At 39.0% G+C, this 20342-nt stretch overlaps 3 protein-coding genes and 1 pseudogene across 4 annotated transcripts; 2 read left to right on the forward strand and 2 right to left on the reverse strand.

The window, feature by feature from the left end:
* The first annotated feature begins 3727 nt into the window (after positions 1–3727).
* Positions 3728–4852, forward strand: LOC141840313 (bZIP transcription factor 44-like). Its single transcript, XM_074728253.1, has one exon. The coding sequence runs from the start codon at positions 4185–4187 to the stop codon at positions 4629–4631; it is 447 nt and encodes a 148-aa protein (XP_074584354.1). The 5' UTR covers positions 3728–4184; the 3' UTR covers positions 4632–4852.
* A 1198-nt stretch (positions 4853–6050) lies between these two features.
* LOC141841217 (uncharacterized) lies at positions 6051–7840 on the forward strand. Of its 2 annotated transcripts, XM_074729353.1 has the most exons (3): positions 6051–6119; positions 6272–6693; positions 6860–7840. In XM_074729353.1, exons 2-3 carry the CDS (start codon positions 6375–6377, stop codon positions 7684–7686), a joined length of 1146 nt encoding a protein of 381 aa, XP_074585454.1. In that variant the 5' UTR covers positions 6051–6119; positions 6272–6374; the 3' UTR covers positions 7687–7840. The 2 variants fall into 2 exon arrangements, with proteins under 2 accessions (XP_074585454.1, XP_074585455.1); XM_074729354.1 differs by lacking the exon at positions 6051–6119 and having other exon boundaries at positions 6181–6693.
* Positions 7841–8246: 406 nt separating this feature from the next.
* On the reverse strand, positions 8247–14683 carry LOC141840316 (mechanosensitive ion channel protein 10-like). Its single transcript, XM_074728258.1, has 5 exons — positions 13258–14683; positions 13064–13187; positions 9351–9644; positions 9076–9278; positions 8247–8810 (listed from the first exon to the last, which is right to left on the reverse strand). The coding sequence occupies exons 1-5, from the start codon at positions 14619–14621 to the stop codon at positions 8534–8536; spliced, it is 2262 nt and encodes a 753-aa protein (XP_074584359.1). The 5' UTR covers positions 14622–14683; the 3' UTR covers positions 8247–8533.
* Positions 14684–17693: 3010 nt separating this feature from the next.
* On the reverse strand, positions 17694–19878 carry LOC141840070 (uncharacterized; annotated as a pseudogene).
* Positions 19879–20342: the final 464 nt, after the last annotated feature.

Below are 20342 nucleotides of genomic sequence, written 5' to 3' on the forward strand. Positions count from 1 at the left end.
AACTTTTAGGTTTCGTAATTTATAATTTCTAACGATTCAATTGGAAGAAATAGGAGAAAAAAAATCAAAGAGATTACAAGAATCAGAATATTTAGGAGGAGAGATATTCGAAGGACGATTCTAAGAGCACAGCCGTTTCAAGAATGGATATGCTCTCCGAATGGTGGACCAAGATTTCAGTTTCTCCAATTATTGGACACCTTCTTTAATTATTTTTTTTTCAAATATTCTTAATTATGAAGCAGTTTAATTTCCATAAAATAATTATGATTTAAAAGATTATTTAGCAGAGTAAATCAACTCTATTTTTTCCTAAAAACAGTTAATCAAGCCATTAAAATTGTTAATGAATTAAAACCGCTCCAAGTTACAAAATAAAATCAGATTTGTATTCAGTAGAATCAGGAGTCCAAATGTGGATTTTTATTAAAAAAATGTATTTTTTTTCATTGTAAATTTTTTAAAATAATTGTTTAAGATCAAAACCTTATTGTTTTACTAGTAAGGTTTTTTTTGAGTTAAAATGAGTTGTGTGGGTTATTGAGTCATTTTGGTGAACCAAAATGTTTAAAAATAATAATAATAAAAAGACCAAATCTGAATTCTTCATGCTTATAGTAATAGCACATATATCGTATTCTTTGAAAATTTGGCATCGTAAAGGACCTTAAAAATTATATATATAGTACATTTTTCTTCTTTTTGATTTTCTCTTATAGCTTAAACTTCACTATTTCTGATAAACAATATCTTTGGATCCACAAGATTGCAATCTAGCTAAAACTTCATTATTTTTGGTGTGTTCTTGAGGTTGTCTAGTTGAGTGGAATAATGAAGTAACTCCTCAACTTACAGTATCCGATTCAAACATGGCAATTCCTAGTATTATGGATTCGGCCTGCTCTGTTTTGGGCCTAATAGTAAACTTTTCTTGGGCTTTGGGCTTCATAGCTTAATGTGATCTAGATTTCACAATCAAACGGTAAGCAAACATCACTACCTTTAACTTCTGACAAGGAAGGTGTAAGTGATCCATTTGTAATTATCATGGTCATTTCGTTCGTTTGAGAATTAATATACTTTGATACTCATATAGTGGTTGTTTGCAAGAGATATATGCAGGTACACTAACCTTTTAGAGTTGAGTATAGTGTGAAGATAACTAGATTTATTGGCAGAATTTTACACATTAGTGGTTACCAATTGAGCATCATCCCTAACTTTGGCAAGTGAGATTGCTAGCTAGGCTAGCTAGCTAGCTCTCCTCCATTGCACCGGCCATCTGCCGTGCATGTTTAAATGGTGGCATGACCTTAAAAAGATAACAACAGAAATGCCCACAAAATGGTGGCATCTGACACAAGCTCCTTATTGCTCCCTGTACTTGCCAATGGACACTTACTGACATCCTTCAGAATGCAGAATGCAGAATGGAACATAGCTGTAATCAACCAGTTGCAGAAGATGTATGTATCCATGCACGCACTGGGTTCTCCTCTCGCAAGGACAAGCTTAAAAATCCAACTGCCTTTGAGGTGTGTGATAAAGGCAGTGGCTGTCAGGCATCTCATGGTAGACGCTTGTGGCTAGCTCGGTACCACTCTGTGGCTGAGGCATTATAAGCCACCAAACTCTGCACTCTCCCCCCCCCACCACAAGCTAGCTATTCCAGATGTATCATGCAAGTGAAGGGATCGATCATCGAGCCATGGAAGCAGCAAGTAGCTGCTGAGTGCACGCTGTAAAGCTGAAACACCTTGTAACAGCCATTTGAACGATAGGAACAGCAAGACAAGAGCAAGTTGCTTCAGTTCACTGATGAGATGGCTCATATTATTGAAGCACAAGGGACAGAGATATTATAATGATGTTGTAGACTATTCTTTGATGGTACAGGCACGCGCCAATTTGTTCCCAAATCTAATTTAAATCTTTATCTAAATACCTAGAGGATTGTACTGCTTCAGGAAGTTATTTAATTAAAGAAAACATACTGATTAATTAGTTAGTTTTTTGTTTTTGTATATATATCCTAACCCCAAATAAGAAAGATCTTCTATCTTTCTGAAGTCAAAGGCAACCATCCACTAAACAACATGTTTGAATTCTCTCATTAAAAATAAAAACTCATGATGGATCGTACGCATTAATTAAAGTTTTTGATGCTTTGGCCGTGGTGTAGAGAACAAATAAAGGCAGATGAATAGAAGGCTCCTAAAAGCAATGTCGGATTTAACGAATAAAAATGTAATTAAGCGAATATATTCACATCTCCATAAACTATTTATTATTCATATTCTTTTCCTTTGCATCGAAATTTTTTGCATAATTCGGACCATTAACGAAGTATTGGCATCCAATTTCTAATTTTTTTCCTTTTACTTGTGGTGCGGCATTATGCATGCATGTCCTTAAAAATTTGAGGTAACCATAAAATGATGACCGTCCATTATATTGGCAATATTTATTTTTATAATTATTTAAATTTTATAATATTTAAAAATCCTTTGGTGGGGGTAGGCCGGAGGAAGAAGCTTCGAAAGGCAAAAATAATATATATAACCATGCATGTATATAATTCAATGTGGTCCTTGTGATTTGGTCGTCGTGGTTCTCAAGTGCCTCAACTCCATTATATTGTAATTGTAATCATGAACATGTCACTCTCATCATCATATCAAGTGCTTATTTTGGGCACAATGCGACAAATATATACATAAGAAAAGAAAATAAACATAAACTCTCATTCAATATGTACCATGAAACTTTTTTTTTTCAAGCTTTTTCATACTTATCAAAGTTAAATTAAACTTTTTATTTTTAAACATATCAAAACAATAAAACTACACTAACAATTTTTCCTTTGTCCGAAAAAATACCATGCATATAGCTTTTGCCTCATCAGCTAAGCCACCAAATTAAACTCCAAAGGACGTTAAGGTTTAGGCACTATGGAGCTTCATCTCTATACACCTTCACATGCATCTTCCTTCATGCACTTTAATTAATTTACTTTCTCCATGCCTTTGGAATAGCTCGAGAGTGAAGATGATGCAAAGTTTGCAAAGGAAATGAAGCATCTAATTCACCACTCCATGGCCACACTTCATCTCAATTCTCTTCTCTTGGACCACCTCTCTCTATCTATGATTGTCTTGTACCATCATGTCATTGTATGCATATAATATATATTTGCGTTGCCTCTTGTGACTTGACATATGCCTCCATATCCATAGGCGTGCAAGCTCAACTTGACACAAGATCTTTCGCAACTTGTTGGGGTCTCCTCCAATCCAAGTCCATCATTTATAGAATTTGAAAAAAAAAAAAAGGAAAAGTTTTGGATATAATTGAATCTCAAAAATATTTTCATAAGTAAATGGAACGGATAAAATATTCTTCTCCTCTACTCATATTTTATCCATTCTCAGAATTGTAAGAGGTAAAACAAGACAAACATATTTATTTTATCTCGACGTCTGATCCTCACAGTCACATGGCTTTTTAAAGTAAAAAAAATGTCTTTTTTATTAAAAAATAATAGAATTATCTGAAAACAAGCACTCAACTACACAATCACCCAAACAATTCACATTATACACAGTTGATACCGTACACACCACCACCGCCGGGAGATTCCAATTCCATATCCCTCTCTAGATACTCTTCCATCTTCTTCTTCTTCTCCTTCTCCTTCCTATAAATGACCCACCTTGTCACAGGAACTCTTCCCCTCTTACCCATCTCCTTCTTCCCTCTTCTACTCTGTTTCAGCCCTTGCTCTTTAATTATTCTTCTTCCTTGTAGCTTCGTCACTGCAAATTTTACACATGCAGCTTCCTTTCCTGTTAGCCTTCCTCATCCATGTCGCCTATTCTAAGTGAACTCTTCCTCTCCGGGTGCATGCTAAGTTCCACATTGAGGCGCAGGACTCAAATGGTCCAGTCCTTCTCCGTCGTCTTCCTCTACTGGTTCTATGTTTTCTCGTAAACTCGTTCTCCTTCCCGCCGTCCCTTAGCCGTCCAAATATAATTTCTCCTAGATTTGTAGCAGCCGTAATTTCCCCTAAATCCTACTCGAGATCTTGGTGTACTTTTGTATGTGTCCTAAGTAAAGTTCGACTCTGGTTTGTCGCTGCACCAGCATACGAATCGCCCTGAAACGTTTCTCAAGTTTGGATTTTGATGACTGTAACTTGGATGGGTTGTGGAAGTGCAACCTCGTCGGGGTCGACGAGCCGAACGCTGAACCCCGGTTCGACGTCGGAGGAGGAGGAGCTCCGGGCGTTGATCGCGCAGAGAAAACTCCGGCGGATGCTGTCGAACCGGGAGTCGGCGCGGCGGTCGCGCTTGCGGAAGCAGAAGCACATGCAGGACCTGACGGCGCAGGTGGGGCGTCTGAGGAAGGAGAACAGCCAGATCCTGGTGGCTCTCGACGCCACCGCGCAGCTCTGCGCCGGCGTCGAGGCTGAGAACACCGTGCTCAGAGCGCAGGCCGAGGAGCTCAGCGCCAGGCTCAAGTCCCTCAACGAGATCGCCTACTGCTACTTGATAGAAATGGAAGGGGGAAGCTCGATGGTAGCGAACGAGGTGGGCATTAATGGCGGCTGCTACTGCCCCGCCATCCTGTGAGCTTTACCTCTGTGTTTCGGGTGCTGGCAATGCGTTAATTAAGGTGAGCAATTAAAGTCTAATCCGGATTAAGGAAGGTAGTCGAGAAGGAGCTTGGTCGATTACCAGGGCTGTATTGGTGCTAATTAAGTGTGATTTTGCAGCGCTTAAGTGGCTAATAATGAGTAATTAGTGAAAAATGCATGCGAGCTTCGAGTTGGTAAAGTTGTGTGGATTGATTAATGGCGTATCTTTCTGGAAGGGTTCTTTCTCTATGCTGTCTCGGTTTGGGAATCAGATTCTTTGTAGGATTAGTGGTCGTCGTTGCAAATCGTGACTGATTCGCCAGCGAAACAGACCCGGGCCCGGGGCATTCATACCAAACTGAAAAAGTTTGATGAGTCTTTTTCTGTAGGAGGGTATTGTTGATTTCGTCATGATTCGAATCCTTATCTTCTTCTGCAACTCTATTACGTCATAACTAACTCAGCTATGTTCCGAAAGCGATTTTGGCATTCTATTCTATCAAATGACATACTTGATGTTTAGTAATTTTTCAAGGCCACCTCATAATTTCAAATTTACCAAAGCTTCCACTGTCGTTCTCAAAACTCGTGTCGTCTAAACCCGATCAAAAGCCCTCACTTTCTTTGATTATTTATACATCAATGTCAATGAAGGTTGTGCACTACTAATTCCTACTTCTCTTTCTCATTTGAGTAAGAGCATTCAACGTTGGTGAATTGTCTTCGTGCCTGTTATTTGTCATTGGAGAGGTTGACCATATAAAATTGTAAGCAATCAAGGTGGACTTTTGAAATGACAGTGTATATAAAGTCATTGATCATCTTTGAATTCCATCTATGGCACCAAGAGTGGGATGTTGCCTCTTGATGGAATGATGGTCATACATTGTTAAGTTGGTCATCATGTAAACGCATGAATATTCAGATCGGCTGTGTTACTGTTGGGATTCTCGATTTTCTATCTTACCGAAGGAAAACATGTGTGGGATCTTCCTTCTCTTATGACTCGTTGTTGCAAGGCAAAAAAAGATACGATTTTTCATCTGTTGTGCCTCCATTTGGTTTTCGTTCCTAGTTTTCTAATCGAAAAATTGAAACTTTTGTCGACTAGAATTGCTTGATTTGGATTCGCAACTAGACAAAGTTGGAAGGATTGGTTTAGTTTTGTCGCCCACAGCATTTTCCGGTTTCTTCCCCGAGCTCAGAGAGTAAAACTTCCATTTCGTGGCCGATTTGGAGCTACTCTTGCTGATGTATCCACGGACTTAGTCTTTGAAGAAGTTAAGCCGTGTTGGACTGTATAGGCCTTGATAGATCTTCCATTTTGACTTGCCTACTGCTGGCCTTTGTCTTCTTGCGGTTTCATGAACGCCAGTGGGTGGAGCGGTAGGTGATCTGTCTTCCCTGTTCCCGTATTTTACGACGCCAGCAAGAACTTCCCTTCCCTTATCTCCATTTTGCTAGACAAACTGGGCAGAATCAGGTTCGAGATTCATATTCCCAATCTAATTTTGTTCTGTATTTGAATGCTTTCGATTGTGTGTGTGTTTTTTTTCCGAGTCTGGAGACTCTTTCGCAATTCAAACACTTGCTTCTGTAGCTGAGATGATTCTCGAAATGCTTTCTCTAGCACAGCATCAAACAGTCGTCTTGCAAGGAGCTCAAGGATGGAATTGGAGGCTTCCTTTTTCAATCACTGATGCATTGAGTCCGAAATCACTGTCTTCTGGAAACCGAAATGGGGGCAAACTGTTGCGCTGCTGCCAAGAACACTTCCTCGCAGGGCACTGCCATTTCGACATATCGGAACCTAAATCAATCGCCGCCTTGGAGCTTTCGGTGGGATAATAGAACACGCGTAGAAAATTTCTCACCAAACCATTCTCATAGAAGAAGAGGAAACAGTGACAGTAAACTTGCAGCAGCTGCTGAAACTGATGGGCTTTCTGATAAAGGTAGTAGTAGTCCATTTCCATCGACGGCGTCTCAGGCACAACAATTGCACAGATCACCGATAAATATTAAAGTTTCTTGGAAATTTACAGACGATGTCAACGGTAAGACATTTCTTTCTACATTCCAATTTGTTGTCAATTGTTCTTGTTTGAAATGCCTCTTTATGGATTGCAACGATAATCAGTATAGAAATCCATGACGTAGCATTGGTATACACACAGTTGAAATATTAGGATTTTCAATAACTGATATATGCCCATCTCTCAGAAGTTCCCTCTGCTAATAGGCCCCGGGTTGGAGTGCCTTCACATTCATCTTCAGTTTTCGAAGGAAAACCTTCAATTACAAAGAGTCCAACTTTGCCCTCCTGTCCTTCTTCATCCAGAAAGACTCTCGGCAAAGCAGGATACAAACTCTCTGATGAAATTTCTGACGGCCACACTTCACCTCTAAGCTCTTTGAAAGAGCTAAACTCCAATGCTGGCAGACAGTCCTTTTCGCTTTCTGTTTCCAACAATGATATTTCTACCATGCACGCATTCTCAGAGCTCACTTCATCTCAGAGAGAGATCGGGTCATTTGGCAATGATAAGATAACCTCAATCAGCAGCAGAATGAGACAGTCAATCCCTGCCTCTCCTGACCGTCGAGAATGTAAAATTTGCAATGATCTTTTAACGAAGAAATCCTCATGGAGTTTCCAGAAAGAAGCTCCGAGCAAAGGGCCCTGTGTGGTTGCGGTTCTGTTCTGTGGGCATGTGTATCATGCTGAATGTTTGGAGAAACTAACACCCGAAACAGATACGTACGACCCACCCTGCCCTGTCTGCATTCATGGAAAACATTTCAACTCCAGACTAGTTGGAAATGCTAAATCAGGAGCTAGCAGCAAGATCTCCAGGATCGTTGTGGTTGACAATAATGGTGTGGATGGAGATATGATATCGGGGTATCAGCGGAGTGCTGGTAAAGTGCGAAGAATAGGCATGAACTCAAGCATGAAGGTGCCCTTCAGCAAGCACTTTATGGGACACCTCTCGTTAAAGCGTCAGTTTCAGAATGTGAATCCACCAGGAAAAGAGACTGCTGATTGATATACCAAAGGAAGAATTGATTATGATGCCTGATGGTACACAATTACAGCTTTAATCTGGCAGACTCCAGTTCCTCTACATCATCAATTTCGAAAACCTGAATTGTTGCATGACCTTCTGTAAAGCTCTGTTGATGTATAATCTTATCTTGTTTTAGAGTCTCCTCTTTCAACTTTTCATTGTATATTTCTCTTCATGACGTCTTTGTTCAGCTTTATAGTCCTCTTCCTGTTGCAAAATTGGTCAATGCCTGTAGTTTCAAGGCTAAAGAACTGTGTATATTGTTGAGGTTTCAACAGTTCAGTATCATAAATTGCAATCGTTTGTTTGCTGCCTCTTGTTTCTCAATTTCATTACTGCAAAAGATCAAAGGTTCATTGGTTAGTAAACAGTGTCATACATCATTTTGCCCAATGGTGGTGTCTAATTAATATTTGACATTTGTGACCTCTTCAATCTTAAAAATCGTGTATCGTGTGTTTGGGCATCTTATTGTACAAAGAATAGTTAGTCATTTGTGACGTTTACTTGTTCTCTGTCCCTTTTGAAATTGTTGCAGAAATTCCCAACTTCATAGAATTATCAACAAGAGCACAGACGCCATTTTCTTGTAACAATTTCATCAAACAACAAATCAACAGAATAGTAACATCACCTCACCTCGTGCTTTAACATCCTAAATAAGCACCATAATTAACGAGCAGCAATTAGTCAAACACAATCACAATAACAAGCACAACACATTTAGACAGGCAAGAAATGGATTACGCAGGTGTCTTCCAGATTTGCAGAGCAGGCATCTTCACCATTTTCAGTCCTAAATAGTTCATTCTCTCATATATCGCTTTTACATGGCTTGTCGAATGGCCACAGGCAGTGAAGTTGAACCAATATAGTTAACTTGAACTTCCTGGGGCAGCAGTTGATACCGAATGCCCAATTCTTCGAATATTTTCTTCAGCTCAAGAATAAGATCAGATCTCCGATTGTTCTTCTCCGGAATGTTTTGGAAATTCATCGTGTGGCGAACATAAAGAGCCATGTTCATCTTATTAACGTTCACAATGTCCTTCACCACTATGTTGTGATTAGGATGCCAATGATTTGGTTTGCTATCAATGTACCTGAAAGTAGTTTCAGATTCACATTTAAGAATCTTGCCAAACACTAATAAAGTTAATAAAGTTTCAGAAATTTAGGAAACTCAAATAAAATAAGCCATTTCTGTGATTTTGAATCAACAAAATCTCTCTCTAAAAGTAGAGGTTTGAAAATTTAGCCAACAATTGCTTGGCAATTAGTTAAGTTGTTTCCTAACTATGAATTTTAGCACTAGGAAAAAAGTAAACTATAGACAAAAAAGGTTATTTTATTTATACATAAACTTACACTTTTAGTTTAGACTTTAAACCTCCAATGCTTTCAATTGAAGTTGAAACGTCAATTGCAAACTCAATGGCGTCATTCATATCAGGGCTTCGGTAAAAGTTACTGATTGGTTTGGTCAATAGCACTGCATTTGGATAGAATATCTTCTCATTATCATATCTCAGAAATGTAGTTGTCAGTATATTCATTTCTTCCACAACCATCTGCAAGGATGGCATCTAGCATTAGGTTATAACTTTTAATGCTAAAATCAATATATTTTGTTCGAAGATTACCTGCACGCCATCAACAACACAGCGGTCACCAACGTCGAACGGATGCATTACGAACACAAATATGATTGATTCAAAGATTGTCTTGCAGGAATTTCCAAACACAAAAACTACCAGTAACAGCTGAGATGAGACAACCAGAAGGACTTTTGTTGTTGCAAATCCCATCAAAAGAAGAGTGACAATTATGATCACAATCATGACTAGAACACTTGCAAGCTTGTGCAACTGTTTTACTGCTGTTTTTGTGTCATTTAAAGAAAGAGCAAGTGTTTTGCGATCAAGATATACCTTTACCTGGAAACAAGTTCACATGATAACCATTACTAGCCTCTGCACGCCTAGGAGTTGAATAAATAAACAAAATATTCAGATAAGCTTTCTTTTCTCATAGGGCATTTATTCTTTTCCTGGTTAGAAAAGTTTCCTCTTAACCTCATGTTTGCAGCAAGTGTGAGAATACAAGAGAAGAGAAGTGAAATTTAGAAAAAATATTGAACTTGCAAGACGGTTCTATTAATGGTGTCACAGCAACATAGCTAAAAAACTAGAGCTGGCTATACAAAGGTGCATAATTTGTTTTCTTACATTTATAAACTCCATTAGACATATAGTTAAACCTAAAGGGTTTGTTTGCTATAGTAGGTAAAAGGGGAGGCAGATGATGGAAAAGAAATAAATGAGAAAAAGGAAGAGAAAAAAACTTCCTTCTTGTTTACGTGAAGAGTAAGAAAAATGGAGATTTTTTTGACAACTTTTTGTCTATCCTATTATACAGGGGCGGAGCCAGGGGGGCCACCGCCCCCCAACTTTTTGATTTTCATTAAGTTTTTAATATATTTATTTTAAAATTAATAATTAATTGTTAAATATTTAAAATGTGGCCCCCCCTCTCGTGGAAACCTGCCTCCGCCCCTGCTATTATACCAGTGTTTCCCTAATTTTCATCTTCTCTTACTCCTCACACAACCTACCTTTTTTCTCTTCTTCAACAGCCTGCTTCTTTCATAATCTTGTTCACTCATTATCTTCATCATCCCTCTTCTTATTCTTCTCTAATTTCCTCCTCTCCTACTCCTAAAAATAACATTGAAGAGTAGAAGAGGGAGGAAGAAGAAAGGGGATAAATGAGAGGAGATTAGGGAAGAAGATGAAGAAAGATGTCAAAGAGAAGATGGTTAGATGGGAAAATGGAGAAGAGTGGGAAGATATTAAAATTTTCACTTCTCATCCTACTTCTGAGAAGATGTTACTGGAAGAAATGATGAAATTGGTCTTTTTTTATACAACATGGAAAAGCAAGTGCTTCTGCATTCTCTTCATATATTATCTCCTCCTTATGGATATCCAGAACAGGTGTTTGTTTCTCATTTCAATATAATTTTAGAGAGGATCCAAATGTAACTAGGCTCTTGGTGGCCCTTGTAATATCCCCTTTATCATAATTTATAGACGTATCTCCGTTTTTGAATGCATCTTCCTGTGGGATATCTAGGATACGCAAGTCATGAACGCGTCTTTTGTTGTTCTATGAACCGTTTTTGACACACCAAAGGCTTTCCTAAGGTTTCCAAGTCTTGTAGATCATTAGTCAAAAGTTTACCTACCACACTAAAGGATTCCACAGTGAGCCAACTTACCATGAGACTTCCTCCTCTCCTCGTTTTCTCCTATTCTACAGGTCAACACACCCTTCAACACTAACACTTGGCACAGGCAGCACATCTCAAATTGATTAGGAACCAAAACCCTAACTCAGCTCAAATTTCAACTCTTGAAAATGACAATTGTGAAACTACATGACACATTTCAACAACACTAATGAATGTGTGGGATAAAGAAAAAAAATGTGTAGGGGTAAAATAAAAATTCTCATTTTATATGTTTTCGAGATGTAGGCAAATACAACAGTGTGGGTCATGAACCCATTAGTGTACAATTGATTATATAGAGAAACAACATTTAAGTTACTAAAAATTTCTATACTTCGTTCACTATGCGATAAGACCTCACCTCTATTTTGTCATGTTATAAGAGCAATCAATAATGGTGTCAAGCTAAGATGAAAAAATTGAGGGCTATGTTAGGCTTGAAAGCTTGCATAAAAAAGTCTAAAACTTCAGTGCATGAATCTTAGTTCTCATAAGGCTAGATCGTCGCCTATAAATAATGTGATGGATGTCACAACTCGATATGCAAAAGATGAGAAGCAAATTGACTAAAAGCAACCATCACAGTTGTTGGGATACAATCAAAGTCCCACATTGGAAATACATAGAAAAGACCATAGGTTTATAAGATGAAAGATATCTCCATTAGTATAAAACCTTTTGGGTAGAGCCCAAAAACAAAACCATGGGGACTTAGGCCCAAAGTGGATAATATCATATCATTGTGGAGATAGGAGATAGTTTATAGAAATAAGCTTATAAATTAGACTATAGGAACATGATTTCAATTGATAGAGCATAAAACACATAAATTTCTTGCACAAAACAAAATGAATTAGGGAAAAGGCAAAGAAATAAATGATACATCTTACAAGATATATCGTAAAAGTCAAGCATAAAAGGGGCAAGTATTATGGTAAACAAAGATAATAATGGTAAGATTGCTGAATTGAAGATAATTACGATAAAAGTTTTGTTTAAAAGCTGATCCGTTGATTTTAGGAAATGAGATACTATATGTTATGTGTTTATGCGCACAAATGGTATTCACTGATCAAATCAAATAATAATTATAATAATATAAATAAATAAACTATATGTCTTGCACTCAGAGTGTAAATAAATCAACTTAGCATAGAGAGAGAACAGTGCTTGATTTTGCAAAATGTTTACATTATTATTCTACCTTCTTGTTTATCTTTACAGATTGTTGCATTCCTGTTCAGCTCTTCTAAGCTAACATCCCCTTTTGTTGTGATCTCCAGATATGCTCAAAGCAAGTGCTATGAATCAATTGGTGCTTTGGAACATGTTTGTTGTTTCAAATTTCTCAGATTTATGGAGTTTCCCTTAGTTTATTTACCTCTTGTTATGCATTCAAAATTTCTATTGAATATTTTAACTACCTTTGTATGTGCTTCATAATAGTTCGTACTCATTATCTCAGCTTCAACAAATTGCTCCTTTATCGCAAGCCTTGTTGTGAATTAGTGAAATTATATAAGTGGCATGTGCTATTTGGCTCCTTTGCCCCTTTGCTAATGGTTGTGGCACAGTGGAAGCTGGGGAAAAACAATTATTTGGGGCATGACAACTTTTGCCTAATAAAATGAAGTGTTTGGACATGATTAAATTATTTTCTCTTGTCCTCTTCAAGTAATGGAAGAAATTGACATACTCATCTGCTTTTCTTGACTACTCCTTAACATGCAAATCTAATGGATTATCTGCACTTGCAACAACTACAAGTGGATGTTATTCCACTGCTACATAGCCACCCCTAAACCTATAGACCCAAACACATCAATGAGTAATTGAGATTATAGAAAAATGTTATAAAGGTTCTTAGACAAGAAGTAAATGATTCATATGCACCCTAAAACCCATAGGCCAACAACACTCTATATATTCAACAATAGCAAATATGGAGAGTGTTAATGATCATGTATTCCATAAAGATACTTTGGCAAATGCATAGAACCTGCAAATTCAGAAGAAACTACAGTAGAAACCAACCAAAATTTGATAGGAGAATCAGTGAATTACCACCCAGTTCCTTAATGCTGATTTTTTAATCTTCCGCGTCTCTACTGCTCCTTCAAATAATGGAAGCACATCAGGCACTTCCTCCTTGCTCAAAAATCTCAATAGATCTTCCTGCTCAATGTACCTGCAAACGAAAGGAAAAATACAACAATGATAAATAGAATCGATGTCTAACACATCAATAACTCACTTACTTGTAACCAGGCTTTGCAACATTATTAAAAATTCGATAAGCTGCAGCTTTTGCATCCCATTCATTGGTTATCTCCTGATCTCTTAGCTCACTTCCTTCCTCATCAAAATTCTCAATAGTATTGGAAATTGTTGAAAGCCCTGAGCTACTGATTACATTGATCAAAGTCTTCATTGTCCAAGCTGACACTTTGTCATGTCTCATGTTATGAAGCTTTCCTACATCAATCACACCTAGATCCTCCCCTTCTTTGCCTTTTCCTTTTCCTTTTCCAGTGCTCCTAAAACTCAATTGTGCGGTACTTTTAACAGGCCCTACCTTCTCTGCCAACTCCATTAGTGGTGGCCCAGAAAGCGTTTGAAGTACATACTGGTGAAAAATGGACTCCTGGATTCTATCAAAAAAAGTGTTCATGTGAAAGGAAGAAGCAAGTATCTTCACCAAAAGGGTCTTCACCAGCCATAGCACTGACCCAATCAGCAATGAAGCAAGCGTAAGAGACACGTATTTAAGGACTTTAGCTTTCGTGGTCTTGGGTGATCTTGGAATTCTATGGTTGAATAACACAGTCCAAGTGATTAGAACCAGACCCAACCAGATACAAACCCGGACGCTATTTTTCAATCCATACACAAAGTACAATACTTTTTTTCTCAAAAGGAAGTTCCTTTCTATCATGAAGACAACAAGGGTCATGAGCCAATGTGTCATCGTCCTGCCACAGAAGATTATTATAACCATTAGGCACCATTCCCAGATGTCCAGTCCGTAAATCTCAATGCTTTTCAACTTGCGAACCGTCAAGCTCGCTATCAGGCATCCCATTGCGAGGATGAGGATCGCCCACTCCATCAAAACCCTAATTTTCCACTTCCTTTGAGATGCCACCTCATCAGAAAACTGCGGTCTTTGGAAAATTGTCTCATCCTCTTCCTCTTCTTCATCCCCAGCACGCGACGAGGTCTTCGACGTAAACTTGGAGTTCGGCGAGGCCGGCACTCGCTCAAAGGGCAGCGGGCAGGGAGCATCTGCTGGGACAGATACGGGAAACGGAGGCTGCTCGACAATTCGTGACTTGGGCTTGCAGATGGAACGACGGCGGATAAGGGCCTCGGTTTGGGGAGGCCTAGGGGGCTTCCCGCAACTTCGAAAAGAGTTCGTGATCTCAAAAGAAGTGTTTCCAACTCGAGGGGGGGATTTGGGCGTACGAGCGCTCGGATCCTTCGAGAAATCGTCAAAATACTCCACCTTCGATTCTCTAGCAGCTCCCCCAGAAGAATCTGCAGCCTCCGCCGCCTCCCTTCCCGCGATCATCAAAACCACTTCCACTTGCTTCTGCTCCACTGTCTCTTTCCGTGAATCCATAGAAAGCCAGAACCTTTACTCAAAAACCTAGACAAAAGATCAACTTGCGATCACTCCTTGATCCACTCTCTCTTTCTCTCTTCCGGAACGAAAGATCAGTGCTTGCTTTTGATTGGGTGTACGGGGTGTTCGATTAAATGGAATAGCTGGATGGGATCGAGTGGGAAGTCAAGACGGGAGCCTGAGACAGAGACGGGGACATAATACAGATTCCAAAAGTTCCGTCGACTTCATCTTGGCGGCCCCACACTTTTTAACTAATAAAAGAATAAAAATCCTTTAAAAGGTGTTTTTTCTTCATGAATGTCTCATTAAAGTTCCTTTAATAGCAAAGATTCAAGTTCTTCAGCGTTTATTTTCCAGAATATTCATCAGCATCGATCTGTCAAAGCCGGCTGGAGCGGGGAGCATCACCAGCGAGCAGCGATCAATCATTAGAACAAGTTAATTGTTAAATATTTAATAAATTTTATCAGTTTTAATAAAAAAATATGTGCTTTTAAAAATAATAAATTTATCATGTATTATCTAAAACTATAATTATGATAGATCCAGCACATTCATATTATTCATATAAAGTCATTAATAAATAAGTCTGCTACATGAGGTGGTGGTTGGAGTCAATGAAATATAATTAATAATGGTGATGCAGCATGTGGTGGCAGATGATATATGCAACTCATTAATTATTTACATGATAAATTTATTATAATTTATGGTAAATTTATTAAACTCTGAGAATTCAAGTCAATAAATATCTATATCATTTAAAATTATATATTTTTAATCCCGCCATACGGGGTCCGAGGAAAAGATCCATTATACGCAGCTTTACCTTGTCTTTGACAAGAGGCTATTTCCAGGATTTGAAATTATTAATATATTTGTGCCAAGACTCTCCTTCATTTAAAATTATATATTTTTAATATATTTGTGCTCAAATATATATATATATATATATATAATCCTATTTTTTTAAAGAAACATCCAAGTGGTATGATGGCTAAGGATAAATTTAATAATGAAAAGTTATGGGTTTAAGGCACATGACATTATGCTACTTTTTAAAATATTATTTATCGATACATTATGGGTTAATTTATTCGGTTAATTCCAGAGCTTTAATAATGATGGCTCTCCCTTCTTTGACTTTATATATATATATATATATAGTCAAGTTGAGTTTATATTTGTTTTTTTGTGTGTAATGATTGTTTCTTTATGGTTCATTTAACTTGTTTGTAAGCTAGACGACTATTGTTAAAAAAGAAAAACAAAAATGGCTGTCTAGGCTCACAATTGCATTATTAATAATGTTTTGTGATGGTTAACCTTGTTTTTAGTTGTTTGTGTGTGACTTCATGCATTTATCAGAATGGAATAATTGCATGGTATTTATTAAAGTCGTAAAATGTTATCAGAAAATATCTATGTCCTGAAACATAGATATGCTACCAAATAAATCAACATACTGAAGTATCCAAACTTTCAAACAACTTTACAAGGTAACAAATAATCATAAACATCAGGATATTTTCTGAAATAAATAAATAAATGCATTTGCTTTCTTCTGCTAGGAAAATATTTAAAATTTCAAATCAACTTAGACAAGCCCTGACTCTAATCTCCTTAAATTCAGCGTGTGGAAAATGTCCCTGGTTTTATTACCAGACAAATGGATGGAATATTAATTTTCTTTAAGAATGATAAAAGTGGGAAGTTGTAGTACCTTCATCTAAGGGATCACATTATGATAAGAGTCGTTGTACCTTCATCCAAAGATATGAAGGGTGTTTCGGCCGGATGTCATTGACAGTAATATGTCATCTCAACCCTTGTTGATCCCGCCGATGAAAAGAACCTGAGAAAGAACTGAGCGAGCGGTTAGCAAGGCGCCGAGGATTCTCGACGGAGCCACTCCGACGCTCAAGTCAACAGAGAATAAATGTAGTATGCGTGCGTAGAGAATTTAGAGTCTTTCCTTCATACATACGGGGACTTATATAACCATCAGAAGAGCATGATTTTCAAGGAATAACGTCCATGATGAACTGTCAAATGAGCTAATAATGCAGCATTAAAGGCACGATCTCTGATAGTTATCAATCATCCAACGGCTCAACAAAGATGATTATCTTCATTTGACGGTTGTGCGCGTGCACAAGTGTGCGGGATTTTCGAGGATCAAGTCTGGGAATTTGGTAATCGTTCTTATCCTTTTGGCAGAGCTAATAAGCTTAGCTGTCTTTCTTTTGACTGAGCTGGTAAGTCTGAGCCGAGGAGAAGGGTCGGCCTGTTTGTATGCTGGTATTCGAGCTGACTGATCGTGAGGTGGGAGAGCGTGTGGCCGAGTTGTAATATTGAATGGCTGAGCTATGACAGCTTATGACCGAGTTGTCTGAGCGGCCGAGCGTATGACTGAGCTATGAGAGCATATGGTCGAGCTGTCTGAGCGGCCAAGCTGTAGAAGCATATGACTGAGCTGTATCCGAGTTATTTGACTGAGCCAACTGATCCTGAGGTCAGAGAACATGTGGCCGAGCTATTTGAACGATCAAACAAGGTGAGCATGTGGCTGAGCTGTGAGAGCATCTGGCCGAATTATCTGAATGGCCGAGCTGTCTAAAGCATTCCTAAATTAGTCACAGCACGAGTTGACCATTGACCGTTTGACATGCCGGGTCGGATGTCAGCTCGGATTGGTTATTGATCCTTTTTTGCCATATCAGACCAACCAAGACTCATATTCATTATGTTAAATTTGATTAATAGTGGCAAATCCCATGACTGAAATTTCACTGGTTAGGCTATACAAGGGTCATGTGAAGTATATGGAAATTGTAAATTCATATGATGTTTAGCATGATCTGTGATCACACAAGACAATATTCCCAGTTTCTTAAAAGTAATGATGAGTTGGTAAAATTTTAAGAACCTTGGATGGCACATTGAAGCCAATTGATAAATTACTCAACCCATAACTTGGACAAACTTTGTTCTTCTCAATGGAACACCTACAAAGTGGCTTCGAGAAGGCTTGCAATCCAACAATTTGCCATTACCAAAATAATCTGGAACAAAAACACTCAAATAAGCTCAAAAAATTTACTTATACAAAGTACAACCTTTCCTATCTCTATCCGCCATATGCTAGTATCTAGTCGTCCAGCATAGCATACAAAAGATATCACACACACATACAGATATATTCTTTTCAAAACCATATATCTCTAAAATGAAACAGAATTTACAACTATTATTTCCAGTTTTCTGTAGCTCGTGGAAGTTACTGAAGAGAAAATAGCACACTTTGGAAAGAATGAAAAGGCAAGAATGTAGTCCCGAAATCTACCAGTGATTCTTTCAGATATCGAAGCTTCTACCAACTGAAAAGACCCCAAATTGAAAACACAATGTTAGAGCTTGAGAGAGGAGAAATAGGATAGATATATAGAGTGAAAGCGTGGAACAGATAAATTAGATCAGTCAAAAATATGCAGCATGAAACACTTGATCATATGCCTCCCTTTCACTAAAAAAATGTTTTTTTAAAGAAAAAAATGGGGCGAGAAATTCAATTGTGGTAATTATTTGATGAGCTAGAGGCCTAATGTAAATAGATTCATCACCAAGAAGCATGGCATAACAATAAGCCTGATGCACAAAGTTTAGAAGTACTCACAGCTAGAATCAGCATCCACCACGACAAGCCGCATTGCCCTATTGTTTGGTGGCAGATTTAAATAAATTGGACTGAGGTTGTGTTTTGGAGGGTAGCGAGTGCACACAATTATATCGTCGAGCATCGTCAACTTCTTCAGCATTCGAGTCAACTCCGATACACTTGTTCCTACAAAAGTCAATGAAGGCCATTCCTCATTGTCATCCACATTGCCACTGTCATCCGATACAGTGTAGTAGATGGTCCGACCAAGTGAAGGTGCTGGGACTGGAGCTAAAGCTGGAGCTGGAGCTGGAGCAGCAAAAGAAGGATAGCTCTGCAAGAGTAGAACGGCTCTACATCAAATATTTGCTTCTAAAACAGAGAATAAATTACCAACAATCGTGAAGCCACATAATTTAGGTCTCACGTAGAATACAGTACAAATAGAGAAAGCATAAAAGTAATCAGACTGAATCCAGCAAGAAAATTGAAGGAGGGAACAAGAAAATTTTGAGTAGTGACAATCCATGTGTATAGCAGGGTCGTCCCAGTTCATATAATTACAGATAAAAAATAATAATTCACTATTAGAAAAGATGATGCAAGCCAAAATATTTGTTCAAGGTTCATAAACATTAGAGATGAAGCAAAATTTGAGCTTATGAGCTTCAATATTTCAAAGGTTTGAGTGGTTAAATCTTGCCCCAAAAATCCATTTTTTTTACAGTAATAATTTTCAGAGATAAATTAACAACAAGAAAAGGGCAAAAAAATCAATGAAGAAACATTATAATCAGTAATTGGGCGAAATTTTTCGTTATATCAATAGTAAAATTGACCTAAATATGTACAGGATGAGGGCCGAACCTGTGAGGTTGACGATGGCGGAGAGTGAATGGCGTTGGCGCGAGGAGAAGAGTCGGAGATGGAAGAAGAGGTCGACGATGAGGAGACTTCGTGAAGGTCATCCGGATCAGAAGGCCCAGAAGGTGAAGAAAAGTCTGCGGCAAAAGAGCGGGGAGGGGAAGAGGGCCGAGACGGGGGCCGCTTTATGGACACAGCCGGCGCACGAGAGGGTGCAGGTTTGCGGCGGAGGCGGAGGAAGGTTGGATCTCGACGACGTCAACATCCCAGAGGACCCAATCCTGGGTGGCGGTGCGTTGGGGGAGGTCGTGCGTGACAGAGTTGCGCCAGGGCGGGAGGCTGCCGTTGGCGCGGAGGAACTTACCGGTGTGACTCTTGAGCTTGACCTGGAAGCCCTCTCGGATGGGCTCCCATTTGAGGCAAGGAGGGTTGGGGTCGAGGGAGGGGGAGAGTTGGAGCTGGACGACCTTCTTGCCGGTGACGCCGAGGAGGAAGGGTTCCGCGGAGGCGGCGAGGTAGCGGCCGTGGCAACTGCGGAGGCGGAGGGCGGAGCATTCGGGTAGGAACTCGACCTCCCAGCGGACGCCGGGAGCGGAACCGTTGCGGCTCTGCGTGACGTGCCCCTCGTCCCCGTCGGCCTTGAGGTACTTGCCGTGGTGGTTACGTAGGCGCACGGCCTTAGCGCGTTCAAACAACTCCATGGCAGCGAACGAGGAGGAGGAGGAGGAGGAGGAGACGGCGGGTAGGGAAGGAAGCGGCAGAGAGGTTTAAGAAGGAGAAGACGACGGCCACGGTGACCCGCCATGACGAGCTAGGCACGTGTCTTCAGTTTATTTGGGAAAATTTCATTTTACCTTTTTCTGCATTTTCAAAACAGCCCTCAGACTTCCAAGATTCAAATAACCATAAAAAATTTTAAAATAATTAATTTCGCCGAACGCGTCGATGTGATTTCCAGAACTTGTTGCCGTTCATCGCTTAACGTTATCGTTACGTTGCTTGTGGCTTTAGACAAAGACTGTGAAGCGGAAGCTGTGGCTTCCTTAGAAAAATTCACTCGTTGAAATTAAATATCTAGAAACATCGTTAAATTCGGCCAAAATGTTGTTTTAGCTTTTCTAGTTGATCCTAAAGTCAATATTTGACGTTGATAATAGACATAGTGTGTAGTTTCTTGGAAATTGTACATGGTT

Source organism: Curcuma longa, chromosome 11, assembly GCF_044706935.1.
Source record: "Curcuma longa cultivar G26 ecotype Majalengka, Jawa Barat chromosome 11, ITB_CL_G26_1.1, whole genome shotgun sequence".
In the NCBI taxonomy this organism is placed as follows: Eukaryota; Viridiplantae; Streptophyta; class Magnoliopsida; order Zingiberales; family Zingiberaceae; genus Curcuma; species Curcuma longa.